A 13,601-nucleotide genomic window follows, 5' to 3' on the forward strand; every position below is an offset into this window, starting at 1 on the left:
CTTAGTATAACTGGTTTCCTAGTCACCTCTACTGCAGAGATGATCTAGCAGAAGAAAATATTCACCCCTTCAGGTTTGTCTTGTTTAATTCTACAGAAGCCCGCTTAGGGTACATGAACTTAACATATATAAAGAATGATAGAGTTCAAGAAATGTGCTCACTTGCCTTTTTTTCCTCCTGTAATGAAGAAGCCAATGGCTGCTCTAATAAAACTGCTTTCAGGCAAATAGCAATAGTCAGTAGGAACTGTGGAGACAGAAAATGATCAAATTAACCAGTGAACTTGGCGGGACTAATGAAGGAAAGATAATGATCTCATGCTGCCATATCAAACTAGAGACAAAGAGGAGATGTTTATGCCATTAATCTCAGAACAATACTCTGTGGTTGCAACTAATTCTATTAGATTAAGTGACTGGCCTTGAAGTAATCACTTAGGTTAGGCAAGCAAATCTAAAACAGTGGCAAATTCAGAGGAGGCTGAAAAACCACAGAGGATGAAAATTTTTCTTAAGTGGTTAAAAAAAATCTTTGCCCATCTGGGACATCAATAAGCCCAGATCCAGTGACCTTCTCGTGTCAGCCAGGAGTTTACTAGGCTTTGAGGCTGAGACCACCATTCTCTGGGCCATTTCAGTGTATCCTGAATCAGAAATATGAACCATGGACATACATCAATCAGTATTAATAGCAGCCAGTCTCTCACTTCATAAGGCAGGGACCTCTATGTGACCAATACGTGCAAATAACCAGATGTGGCTGCTGACCTGGAACAGTGAAGCAGTGACATTTATGCTAGTTGAGTCTTGGGAGTTTCCTAGATTCTTTTCCTCCTAGTTGCCCATAATTGTTTCATGAGATGGTTTTTGCTGGGATAAATGGCTCAACTGGAAAATTCCATCAGAAACAAGTAGCTGTACTTTTCCAGATTTTGCTCCAAAGAACCTGGGTGTAAGATGATTCACTACAATCTGCCTTGAGTATATATGGGCCAGACCATGTGCCCCGTAGTACAATAACTAAAAGCCTATGTAAAAAAGCATAGGCTTTTAATTTATTGTACTATGGGGTACATGGAAAAGCAAAAGCCTGATATAAACGTGCTATTTTTTACTGGGACATTATGAGAGCACTGACCTTCAAAATTAGCATTACCAAGGGTTTCCAAGTGACTAGGTTTTTTTTTTTTTTTTCTTTTTTCCAATTTTATTATGACAGCATCCAGTTGTCTTTAGTTCATTATGTTGAGAATGCTGTGGAACAATGTCCTACTTCTACAGCTAAGGAGAGATTGGAAGTGAGGGAAATAGTAATTATAGTGGCCCACACTCATGGTAATGCTGTCCATAGACTACCTGTCAGGGGATATGTGAAGCTAGGTTTTAATGAGGAATCTTTGGTACTTAAACCTCTCTGGCCTGGGTCCAAGAGAGCCAGTGGTCAAAATTCTCTAAAGAGCAAGGAGCAGATATAGGTCCCAGTGCATTACAATGATGCTTTCCCTAGAAAATTTCCAAGTACAAATGTAAATTAAGCACTTGGGAATTGCAAATATTTTTATTGTTTTTATTAAAAAGCTAGAAATAGAAAAAGCCTTATTACATGAAGACCTAGGATTTTAATTCTAAGGCCAAGGAGATACGCATCTTTAAAAATACTTACCCAATGACTTTTTTCAAAAGCAGGGGCCAGAAGGACTCCAGCTATACATGAAGAGTCTTTTAGTGAAATATGAATATACTAACCATGCTTACATCTAGTAAAATAAAAGGAATTCTGTTCCAAGATTCAAGGATATAATTCCTAGTTTCTGGATTTCTCACTAAATTTGTATGCAAATCATGCAATCTTTCTGAGTCTCAGGTTCTTCATTTGTGAAATACGGAGTTAGACTCAGTGTTTACACTGCTCGCTAAGGAAGGCAGAGAGGAAGAGTGAAAAAACCATGGGCTTTGGTAAACCCTGTGTTTACCACTTACTGCTGTGACCCTGGGAAAGTCAGGAGGCTTCTCCATAGCCCATTTTCCTCTGATGTCAAACAGGGATGGCTGGAGAACTAACACCCTTAATTATGCACGTAGCCCCGTATCAGCAATCCCACCTCCTGGCTCCTGGGTTCTATGAGTCCAATCTTACCTGAGGTTCTACTTTGATTTGAGGACAGAGTAGACAGATGAAGATGTCCTAGAAGCCAGATTGCATTTGACTGAAGACCAATCACCCCAGACACACTGATGACCTATGGATGAAATGTAACAGTTCAATGATGGGGCAAGATCCAAATTCCATTCAATAAAGGGCCGCTGACAGGATGTCACTAGTTTTGTATGAGGTGGTAGCTTGGCTGGTAAGGGAAGTTCTATGACAAGATGTACTAGCACCTGTTTAGTAAACTAAATGTGGGACACAGAGGTGATCAACAAGCGTTGCTGAATGAATGAATGAGTCATGATAGAAGGTACTAGTGGCTTCACTGAGACTGGTCTAAATGAATTTTCAAAAAATGGGAAAAGAGTAAAAAGAGCTGATAGTTGCTTAAGACTAAAATACCTTTAAAAGCAGGAGGAGATACTATTTTGCTCTCTTTAAATAATGCTCTATCACTGTGTTATCATTCATAATAGGATTTAAAAAAATTTTTATTTAAAAATTTTTATTTTTATTAAAGTATAGTTGAGTTAGTTTCAGGTGTACAGCAAAGTGATTCAATTATACATAAATCCATTCTTTTTCATATTCCTTTCCCATATAGGTTATCAGAGAATGCCGAGTAGAGTTCCCTGTGCTTATACCGTAGGTTCTTGTTGATTATAATAATACGTGTTTTTGTTTTTGTCTTTTTGCCTTTTCTAGGGCCGCTTCCTGCGGCACATGGAGGTTCCCAGGCTAGGGGTCTAATTGGAGCTGTAGCCACCGGCCTACGCCAGAGCCACAGCAACACGAGATCCAAGCCGCGTCTGTGACTTACACCACAGCTCACGGCAACGCCAGATCGTTAACCCACTGAGCAAGGGCAGGGATCGAACCCGCAACCTCATGGTTCCTAGTTGAATTTGTTAACCACTGTGCCATGATGGGAATTCCATAATATGTTTTAAATAATCGTTTTCATTTATAGATTTTTCCTCAAGTTATAACAACTCAAGTTTCAGTACAATTTTTTGAGACTATTCATATTCATTCATACAAAAGAGTTTCTTCTCTTCAGAGATTTATGTTTGCTTTTAAAAGCATGAAATCGCTACAACTTCTTTATGTGCTGAGTATTATAACCAGCTATACTCTGCAAGAATGAAAACAAGTATGCCAAGTGAAAAGCCCAGGATACAAAGTTCTACATCTGATGGAGTCCCATTGTGGCTCAGTGGTAATGAACCCTACTAGCATCCATGAGGATGCGAGTTCGATCCCGGGCCCTGCTCGATGGGTTAAGGATCCAGTGTTGCATAAGCTGTGGTGTAGGTCGCAGATGCAGCTCAGAACCCACGTCACTGTGGCTGCAGCTATAGCTCTGATTCTACTCCTAGCCTGGGAAACTCCATATGCCATGGGTGAGGCCCTAAAAGACAAAAACAAAAACAAAAACCCCACAAAAAACCCCCTGCAAAGTTCTACATATGGTAAGAATACAACTATGCAGAGAAAAGAATGACTGAAAAGAAATATGACCAAATCTTATATTGCTTCAGGTTGGGAGGACCATCTGTGATATTTTTTTCAGCTTCTTTCATTCTGTACTTTTAAGTTTATGCAATAAATGTCATAATTTTTTCAAAATAAAAAAAAACCCAAATGTAAAATCATTTCTCAGCAGATGAACATATTTATTCTTTAATCAAGGATAATGCTGACAATAATTTTCCAAACTTTTTTACAAGTGACATCTGAACTAGTGTCTGTTGACCATTCTGCTTAAGTACCTGCTCTGCCCTTTGATTGCCTTCCATTTTTCCTTATCCTGAGGGAAGGGTCAGGTTTTAATTTTTAAGGAAAACTGATGTCCACTTAGATTAACTCAAAAAATTGCCAGCTTTCCTTTTTCCAGAGGTGGCTTATGTATGTCAGCTAATGCCAGGCCATGATCCATTCTTGAATGTCCCTTGAACTCACCGTGAATAACTAGAGCTTTTCCTACTTTCTAAATAAAGCAGTTTGTATCATGAAAGAGAAAAAAAAAAAAAAAAAAGAGAGAGAGAGAGAGAGAGAGAACAAAGGGGAGTATCTTAAGGGTTTTAAATCCTTCTTCTCACCTGAGTTAAAGTTCTAATGACTTCATTAAGTCTGCCTTGAAAATGAGAGGACTGGATGATTTCTGACTTCAGCTGAAAGAAAAAGGAGAAATACCCACCCCGCATGCCCCCAAAAGTAAATAATGATATTCCCAGTGTATGGGCTGTCATTGCTCATAGCTATCATAACCTGTGGAATAATTTATGAGTATGTCCTTGTATTTCAAAAACAAAAGCTATGAGAGCTCCTTGAGGGCAGGGCCTTATTTAATCACTGACTTCCTAGAAACAGTTCAGTGTGGCATGCGGCAGTCACTTAATAAACTTTTACTGTATAGATAAAGGAACCCCTTAGAAGCACTTATAAATTTACACATACATATAAAGCATTTTAAAATTTACCCATACTAGAAAGCCTTTTAAAGTGAGAACATAATTATATATATTTAAACCTAAATGTTACAGATGCAAAATGGAATTTCTTACGAATTTTTGAAATTTCTTTTTTTTTTTTTTTTTTTTTTTTTTTGTCTTTTTGCTATTTCTTGGGCCGCTCCCACGGCATATGGAGGTTCCCAGGCTAGGGGTCTAATCGGAGCTGTAGCTGCCAGCCTATGCCAGAGCCACAGCAACGCGGGATCCAAGCCGCGTCTGCAACCTACACCACAGCTCACGGCAACGCCAGATCGTTAACCCACTGAGCAAGGGCAGGGACCGAACCCGCGACCTCATGGTTCCTAGTCGGATTCGTTAACCACTGCGCCACGACGGGAACTCCTGAAATTTCTTATGATCTAATATCACTTTTCTCAGGCAGAGAACTTTGTGGAAAGTATGTAAGTTGACTAGGTTTAATTCCTACAAGCCAAATAAAATATGGAACAAATCTCTATAGAAAGAATTCTTGGCCAAGAGCAAATTTCAACATATAAAGGCACTAGAAAGCCCAGTGTAACCATTATCATGAGCACACACTGAGATATTGGGTGTTCTCTCCTTGCTGTAACTATGTACGCATTTAGGTTTCTTCTTCCACCATCACCACCCCCTTTTTTACCTGCATTACATCCCCTTCAGAGCCTACCAAGGCCACCATGCCATGAAGAGCTGCCAAACAAAGCATTGTGGGAGCGCCCTGAAAACAAAGCATCAGAATATGTCATGAGGGAAACAGCCCTTGGGTTTGAATTTAATAAAAATTACACTGTAGTGAAACAAATGGTGAAAATGGTACTAAATCTGTAGGGTTAACGCAAACTGTGTCACTGAACCAAGAATGGAAGCCAACTTGAACAAAGTAACAGGTTAAAGTTGTGAGATCATAGGTGGTTTTATCATTTTTCAAAACCACAATGTCGTTTTAAAATTAAAACACTGACAAAACAGCGAGTTAAATAAAACTATAATGGTTAACAGGATGGATCATTTATAAGGCATTAAAAGTACATGTGTCTCTTTCATTGGAAATTACCTATTCTTTTATGGTTAAGCTATATATTTTGGCAGCACCTATAAATGGTCCAATAAAGTAGTTCTTTTTCCTTTATAAAAATATAAAATAACATGCAGGAGGTGCCTTCTACCTGTGTTAGGACAATTTTGATCCAGGCAGGGAGCAGTCTGCTGCCCAAGTCTTCAGCTTTTCCATGTCCGCATACCGACAAGCCATGAACTACATTTCCTAATGCCAGAGCAAAACCTGAAGTCTGTTAGAAATAAATTTTTTAAAGAGGTGAGAAAAAGAACAGCATAGATTAGGAATGTTCACGTACAACATCACAAGCACTTCCAGGGGTTCCCTTTCCTACAGACACATTCTATTGGCATCTGAAAATCAGAGTTTTGCAGATTTTTAAAATCTAGACTGGTTTGCAATAAAAACTGCAGTCTAATTGTAAGGAATTTAGCTTCAGTAAGTGGATTATTTTAGGAAAAGAATAATGCATTATTGATTGACTTGGTCAAACAATCCAAATTCTAAGAAGTTAGGGTAAAAATACCAAGGTAAATCACCCAAGTCCAGTCAACTCCCAATGGAGGAGACAATGTCCTATAAAGAACACAGCATACACAAACTTCTACATTTTTGTGTTTGCAGAATCTTTTCTGAATGTAAGTGAGCAGGCATATAATCATTAAATAGTAACAATACAATATAACATAAGCTTAAAACCTGAACTGAATCCTGCAATAACCCACTATGGCTAATATCAAGACTCTAGGGAAATCTAAAAACCAAACACTCAAGCAAACAAAATACAAATGAGAAATTTCTGGAGCAGTTGTAATTTCCAATTTTTAAAAATTATGATAAAATACACTTAATACAAAATTTACCATCTTAACCATTTTTAAGGGTGCAGTTCAGTGGTACAAAGTACATTCATATTACGGTGCAACCATCGCTAACTACCACCCATCTCTAACTCTCTTCATCTTACAAAACTGAAATTCTGTGCCCATTAAACAACTACTTGCCATTCCTCTTCCCTCAGCCCCTGGCAACCACCATTCTACTTTCTGTCTCCATGCTTTTGACTACTCTAAGTACCTTATATAAGCAGAATCATACAGGGCTTTTTTGTGTGTGATGAGCCTATTTCACTTAGCACAATGTCCTTGAGGTCATGTTATAGCAAATGTCAGAATTTCCTTCCTTTTTAAGGTTGACTAATATTTCAGAGGGAACAATTTAAGGGTATTTCATTTAATTTGTAACTATCTATATTTTCCTATATATTCAGTCATGAGTGGATTCTGTCTTGAATTTGCTAAGGTTTGACTTTATCAGATTATATATTCATATCTTAACAAATTTTTGTCTTTGGCTTTATGAGATATTCTCATATACCTTAGTCACCTTTTTGTGTGTGTGATTTTATAAATACAGAGCAATAGTTGGCGGGAAAGAAAAGACTTTCATAATCAGACCAAACAAACAAGCAAAGATGTCTATAATGGATAAAGAGAGAAAAAGATGTCTATGGCTATGGCTGTAAGACAAGAAAAGAGTTAGCAGGTCCTCAGTTCTGAGCACAAAACGCATCTCATTAGAGTCTATTTTAGAGTAAATCAGAATTAGGACTTAATGGTAGCCTGAAACCCCCAGAGGAATAACCAGGACATGCATTCCAACCTGTTGGTTGTTCTCCACTAACAGTCGAAGCTTGTTCATAATATCTTCAGCCTCCACAGACTCAATAATTCCGGCACTGAATGCAGATGTACATACACAGCTCAGGGTATAGGCAAGGACCTGAGAAGAAAAGACAGCAGAAAAATGTTTCTTCATGAGTGAAAATAAAAGAGCACAGTTTAGGAGACATGAATATTTTGTCAAACTTACCCCAGGACAAGGACTGCATTCAAATATACCCAAAACAGGGAGTTCCCCTTGTGGCACAGTGGAATCGAATCCAACTAGTATGCATGAGGATTCGGGTTCGATCCCTGGCCTTGCTTAGTAGGTTAAGGATCCCGTGTTGCTGTGCTGTGATGTAGGCCAGCAGCTATAGCTCTGACCCCTAGCCTGGGAACCTCCATATGCCACAGGTACAACCCTAAAAAGCAAAAAACAAAACAAAACAAATATACCTACCACAGACCAGGCATTGTTATGCTACCTAACTTACATTCTATGTCATTACGATATTATGGGATGGGTGCCATTATACTTAGTTTATGGATAAAACTTTGAGACTCAATTATACATAGCTAGTTAAGTGCTGGAGGCAAGATTCAAACCCGAGTCTTTGGACTTTTCATCAAAAAGTTTCCTTAATGGTAGAAGCAGACTTTCATCACCAGTGGATACTACTAATGGCCATGTGCTCTGATCCAAGGCCAAACAAGAGAGGAAATTCAAAGAAGTGAAACACTGCAACATTAAGATTCCCTAGTAGAAGTAGTGGAACATAATGAACATGGAATACAGGTTTTAAAGTCAGATACATTTGGGGAGTTCCTGTTGTGGCGCAGTGGTTAACGAATCCGACTAGGAACCATGAGGTTGCGGGTTCGGTCCCTGCCCTTGCTCAGTGGGTTAACGATCCGGCGTTGCCGTGAGCTGTGGTGTAGGTTGCAGACGCGGCTCGGATCCCACGTTGCTGTGGCTCTGGCGTAGGCCGGTGGCTACAGCTCCGATTCAACCCCTAGCCTGGGAACCTCCATATGCCGCGGGAGCGGCCCAAGAAATAGCAACAACAACAGCAACAAAAAAGACAAAAAAATAAAAAATTAAAAAAAAATAAAGTCAGATACATTATATGAAACAGATAATATACTACTTACTTCACAGCACTGGTGGGATTTTTTTGTTGTTTTTTTTATGACATGGTTCCTTTTTTTTTTTCTTTTGACAGCAGTACCTGTAGCAAGTGGAAGTTCCCAGGCTAGGGATTAAATCGAAGCTATAGCTGATGGCCCACGCCACAGCCATGGCAACACCAGATCTGAGCTAGATCTGCGACCTATGCCACAGCTTGTAGCAATGCCAGATCCTTAACCCACTGAGGGAGACTAGGGATTGAACCCTCATCCTCACTGACACTGTGGCAGGGTCTTAACCCGCTGAGCCACAATGGGAACTCCCACTGATGTGATTTTTAAAAAGCAACCAGATAGATAGATAAATGAATGAATGAGCAAATTATAAATTTAAAAAAATGTTGGGAGCAGAAACAGAATACTCAAGTGTCTATCCCAAATTGACTGTTGGCTGGCTAAGTAACCTTAAGCAAGTTACTCCACCTATTTAAACTTCAATTTCTCCAAATCAAGGTTAATCACCCTTCCCTGCTACTTTGCATTTTCCTGATGGATCCTTCCCTTACAAAGACACTGTTAAGACAAAATAGAAATAGTCAACTGCTAACACTAATACAGGATGAAAAAAAGAGGCTGCTTCTAAGGTAGAAATTTGATAGCAAAAATCAGAGGGGAGAAAAAACGAAAACTGCTTGCTCAGGAGCTTCTAAATCAAGACAGACAGATGCATCAGTTATAAAAACCTTGCTGTCATTTATTAATCAAATTGCTCCTCTTGAATACATTTCTACTCTGGCTTAACAACAACAAAAAAATATGTACTTTCAAATTGTGCTCTGCTCCGCTTTAAAAATGGAAATGTGGTGCTTGTCTTAGAACAAAACTTCAACCCTCTGTGCCCCAAAGAAATTCTCTGATTCGGCAAGTCCTATTGCTGAAAGCAGAAGAGCCAAGCAGGAAAACACAGCAGCCATTATGCACTCATCAATAGCTCATGGGCAGGCGGAGGGAAAATAGGATCTGCTCTAATGAGAGGGAGAAGCTGGTCAGGCCAAGAGGTCGTCCCAGGCTCCTCCCAAAGAGAAGAGCCCAGGCAGGCAGCGCAGCTTCACCTGGGACAGAGAGACCCATGCCCCAGACGTCCTGCTCCATGCAGTCAACACACAGACCGGGACACAGGAGCTGTAATTATGCATATTTCTGCACCATCACAGAAAAATATTTCCATTAAGTGTGGTAAAGGGAATTTCTGCAATAATTTTTCATGCTAGCTGACATTAAAAAAAAAAAAAAAAAAAGACCTTTTCGATCCACGGTTTCTTAAGCTTCGTCCTGTCCATTTCTTAAAGTTATATTTGGCTTAGCCTAATTCTAAAAATCTCCATTTAACCTTCCCCCCAGAAATTGCGCCTGCTCTTAGAAACTGCCTTCCAGTGATGCTGAGTTAGGTTTTTGTATTCACTAAAGGCTCTTATCTTATATGCCACATTTAAGTCTGAGCTGATTTAAGTGGCTACACTATTTGAAAACCTTATGATCTAATATAGGTTGTTTGCCACTCAGATTTTCTCCTTGGCCCAGCTAAAATTGAGGAAGAATTTAATTTCAGGGTTGCCAAAAGATGAGAGACAGATAACAAGCAGCAACAGGAAAACAGAAGGCAGCAGAGGGAAGATCACTGGAACCTTTGTGTCCTACCTCCTGAAACGTTCTGCTCTGGCTTCCGCTGTCATCAAGGTAGGCAGAGAGCTTCCGGAGGGAGGCTGCCACATGGACTCGAGACTCTGTTTGGCTGCTCTGGCTCATGAGGGATAGGACGAGTCCAACTCCCAGGATACAGCCCGTGCTTGGATACAAAAAAGAGGAGTGAAAACCACAAGAAATCCACACCATTGCTCTTCCCTTAGCATGGGAGTTAGCAGAGCTCTACAGTTTGAGGTGAGATGACTGGATCCTAATTCTGATGCCTGGTGGACAAGTGTATCCCATGAGCCCCCACAAGCACATACATACCTTCCATCAAAAGTAAACCTTTAGGAGTTCCCATTGTGGCTCCACAGTTAAGAACCTGACTAGTATCCATGAGGATGCGGGTTCGATCCCTGGCCTTGCTCAGTGGCTCGAATCTGATGGTGCTGTGGCTGTGGTGTAGGCCGGCAGCATAGCTCTAATTTGACCTAGCCTGGGAACTTACATATGCTGTGGGTGCGGCCCCAAAAGGGAGAAAAAAAAGGCAGACTTTATGTCAAAACAGAAGTCCGCTATATACCCACTGAAGGAAAACAAACAAATTTATGAAATAGTTTGACTTAAACTCTGTAGTGAGAAGGCCTTAGAAAGTAGTCAAACCAGTTCTATCTCTGCACTGGAAGAAATGCTGCTGTCTTCTCTCCACTGTGCTCCTCCCCCTACAACCGTGTTGCCTGCACTATGATTAACTGCAGAAGGAGAGAAAAGCCTCAATTTCAGCATATGAGCTGAGGACATTTGACTAATAACTCAGGCGGGGGTGGGTGAATAAATGCAAGGCATGATTATGAAGTACTGCTAAGTGCTTCATGTTTCCTAGTCAACTTCAACAAGTGGAATTTCTTTCTCAAAGAAACTGTGTATTTGTGTGTGCACAATGACATTAATCCTCTTCTCCCCTCTGATCCCTCTGAGTACCACTGGGTCAGAAGAGAAAATGGACAAATGACAGGCTTGTCAAAAGTTACCCCATGTGACAATTCAATTGGAATCTTGGGCTTTGTGCCTCAATTCTCCTGAAAGAATACCTATCCATTTAAAGAAAAGAATTGTTCTCCCAGAAAAACTTTTGGTTAGTATGATAAGATAATGTGGCCTGAGGGTAATTTTTTACTTTTTTTGCGAAAGTCTTTATCCTTGTTGTTTTTCAAATTGAAGAGAGGCTGACTTTTTCAGAAATCATCCTCACCCTGGTTTGGCTCACCTCTTTCAGAATATCTGCTGTTTAAGAAGACATTCCAGGGCATTTCTCCAATAACATATTTCAGTGCCTGTACGCTATGTCATTTTGCTCTTGTATAGCATCTATCTCCTTGGCTGGCGCCAAGACCATCACATCATTTCTTCAAGATGTTAGTCACTTCCCCCAAATACCTCTGTGCAAACAGAGCTTCCATGTCTGATAAGAGATATCCCCCCAAATGGAGAGGCTACAGGATTTGCTCAAGGTCATGCAGAGAGTTTCCAGCAGAGCACATACAGAAAACAGAATTTTTTTTTTTTGATTCCCAGCCTTCCAATTCAACTGCCATCCCCAGGTGCCTACGCAACACATCTCAAGTGTGTTTTTCTAGGTTCTATTGCCTAACAATCCAGCATTAGAAAATCCTTTCTCCAGAAGCTACTATAGTACTAATGCATCATTAGTTGGGCAGAACTGTTCCAGCTTCCATGAACTTAACAAGCTCAACTAGCACAATGTATATTCTGCCAGTCAGTTAAATCAGCATCTAACATCTGAACACTGTATGCTTTTGACACAAATTGTATTTCTGAAAGACGAAAGACTGCTGTTGATTAGAATGGATTTAAAGCCTTTGTTTTCATTTAGGATCTACAGGAAAGATTTCTGGCTGTCTTTCTATACAGATGCATATAAAAACCTGAAATTAGGCCAACAGTATAATTAGACAAACATAATTCATACTTGGAAAATTTTAACATTTGCTCCCTTTTTGATTGTTTGACCACTACTGATGTTTAGGATTTCAAACGTTACTTCCTCAGGGACACCTTGCTTGGCCCAGCAGGGAACCTCTTTAGTATTTTCCCACAGTACCCTGTACCAACTTACTACAGACAATTTTAATGCTCAACTCTGATGAGGATTATTTGGGAGACAGTTTGATTACTGCGCATGTCCTTCACTAGCCTGCAAGCTCCACGGGGTGGGTACCTTTTCTGTTTTCTCCCCACCACAATATTTCTGGCATCTAGTATTCTGTGGACAGGGACAGGCATTCAACCAATGTTTATTAAATGCTAAAGAACTGACCAAAGGCACAGTTTCTAGAGAGTCTAAAGTGGAGAGATCTATAGGGAGAAAAACAACAACCACCACCAAACCCAAGACTTGAATCTTATATTCAGTTGGAGGCAAAATTTATGAGTGGTAAGATTCACTGAATATATCATCCAAGATTCAATCAGGAAAACTTGATTTCTATTTTTTGCCAGACTAATTTAAGAATGAGAGGTGTCAATTTCATGAGGAGAATAGATTCTTTTCAAAGCTCATTTAACTACTAGGGTTCATCTTTTTCAATAAATAAGCAGGTATCTAGGTCTTGCTTTTATGGCTATTCTGGGCAAATGAAAATCTCTATTTACTGAATTGAAGGTCCTCTTTCCCATCCTAAAGCACATGGACACAAAGGTCTAGAAAAAGACATCCCATTTCTAGTTCACTTTGCCTAAAAATTATCACAGCAGAATTATTTTTGTGTGAGGTTACCATTCACTAAGGATTCTATTCAGTGCCACAATGGTGGTTAGCCAACTGCTATATGAATATACAGTATAACTAGCAACATAGGTTGCCAATTAAAATGTATGTACCTATTGACCTTCTGAACTGTTTCCTTCTACTTTTTTTTTTTTTTTTTTTTTTATTTTTTTGTCTTTTTGTTGTTGTTGTTGTTGTTGCTATTTCTTGGGCCGCTCCCGCGGCACATGGAGGTTCCCAGGCTAGGGGTTGAATCGGAGCTGTAGCCACCGGCCTACGCCAGAGCCACAGCAACGTGGGATCCGAGCCGCGTCTGCAAACTACACCACAGCTCACGGCAACGCCGGATCGTTAACCCACTGAGCAAGGGCAGGGACCGAACCCGCAACCTCATGGTTCCTAGTTGTCGGATTCGTTAACCACTGCGCCACGAGGGGAACTCCTCCTTCTACTTTGTCTCATTTGTTGCAGCATGTTCCAAGAAGGTAGCCCTAAAGCTTTCTTTCTGATGTTTCCTTCTGATTTCCAAATCTATGTTTTAACATGTTTATTTTTTGTCCTAAGTCTCAGGGATTTCCCTTAGGTGCTTAGTTCAGCATTTCTGAACATTTACCTTATTCTACCTTCACTG

At 40.0% G+C, this 13,601-nt stretch overlaps 1 protein-coding gene across 17 annotated transcripts in view; it reads right to left on the minus strand.

The window, feature by feature from the left end:
• Positions 1–13,601, minus strand: part of FOCAD (focadhesin) — a 317,387-nt gene that overhangs the window by 42,326 nt on the left and 261,460 nt on the right. For 13 of the 17 annotated variants that reach the window (XR_014820918.1, XM_021063120.2, XM_084983943.1 and 10 more), the window contains 7 exons: positions 10,195–10,342; positions 7,367–7,486; positions 5,814–5,936; positions 5,288–5,365; positions 4,252–4,323; positions 2,138–2,240; positions 167–247 (listed from right to left, as the gene is read on the minus strand). Coding sequence is in view for 12 of the 17 variants with exons in the window: in XM_021063120.2 (XP_020918779.1) it covers positions 167–247; positions 2,138–2,240; positions 4,252–4,323; positions 5,288–5,365; positions 5,814–5,936; positions 7,367–7,486; positions 10,195–10,342 (725 nt within the window). In the remaining 5 variants the exon portion in view is untranslated. Of the gene's footprint in view, positions 1–162; positions 248–2,137; positions 2,241–4,251; positions 4,324–5,287; positions 5,366–5,813; positions 5,937–7,366; positions 7,487–10,194; positions 10,343–13,601 lie in introns of all 17 variants that reach the window. The other 4 variants (XR_014820926.1, XR_014820919.1, XR_014820920.1 and 1 more) reach the window with 1 other exon arrangement.

The sequence above is a fragment of the Sus scrofa genome, chromosome 1 (assembly GCF_054392235.1).
Source record: "Sus scrofa isolate SSC_HxYL_T2T_F1_AM1 chromosome 1, Sscrofa_HxYL_maternal_Yorkshire_Landrace_v2.0, whole genome shotgun sequence".
Lineage (NCBI taxonomy): Eukaryota > Metazoa > Chordata > Mammalia > Artiodactyla > Suidae > Sus > Sus scrofa.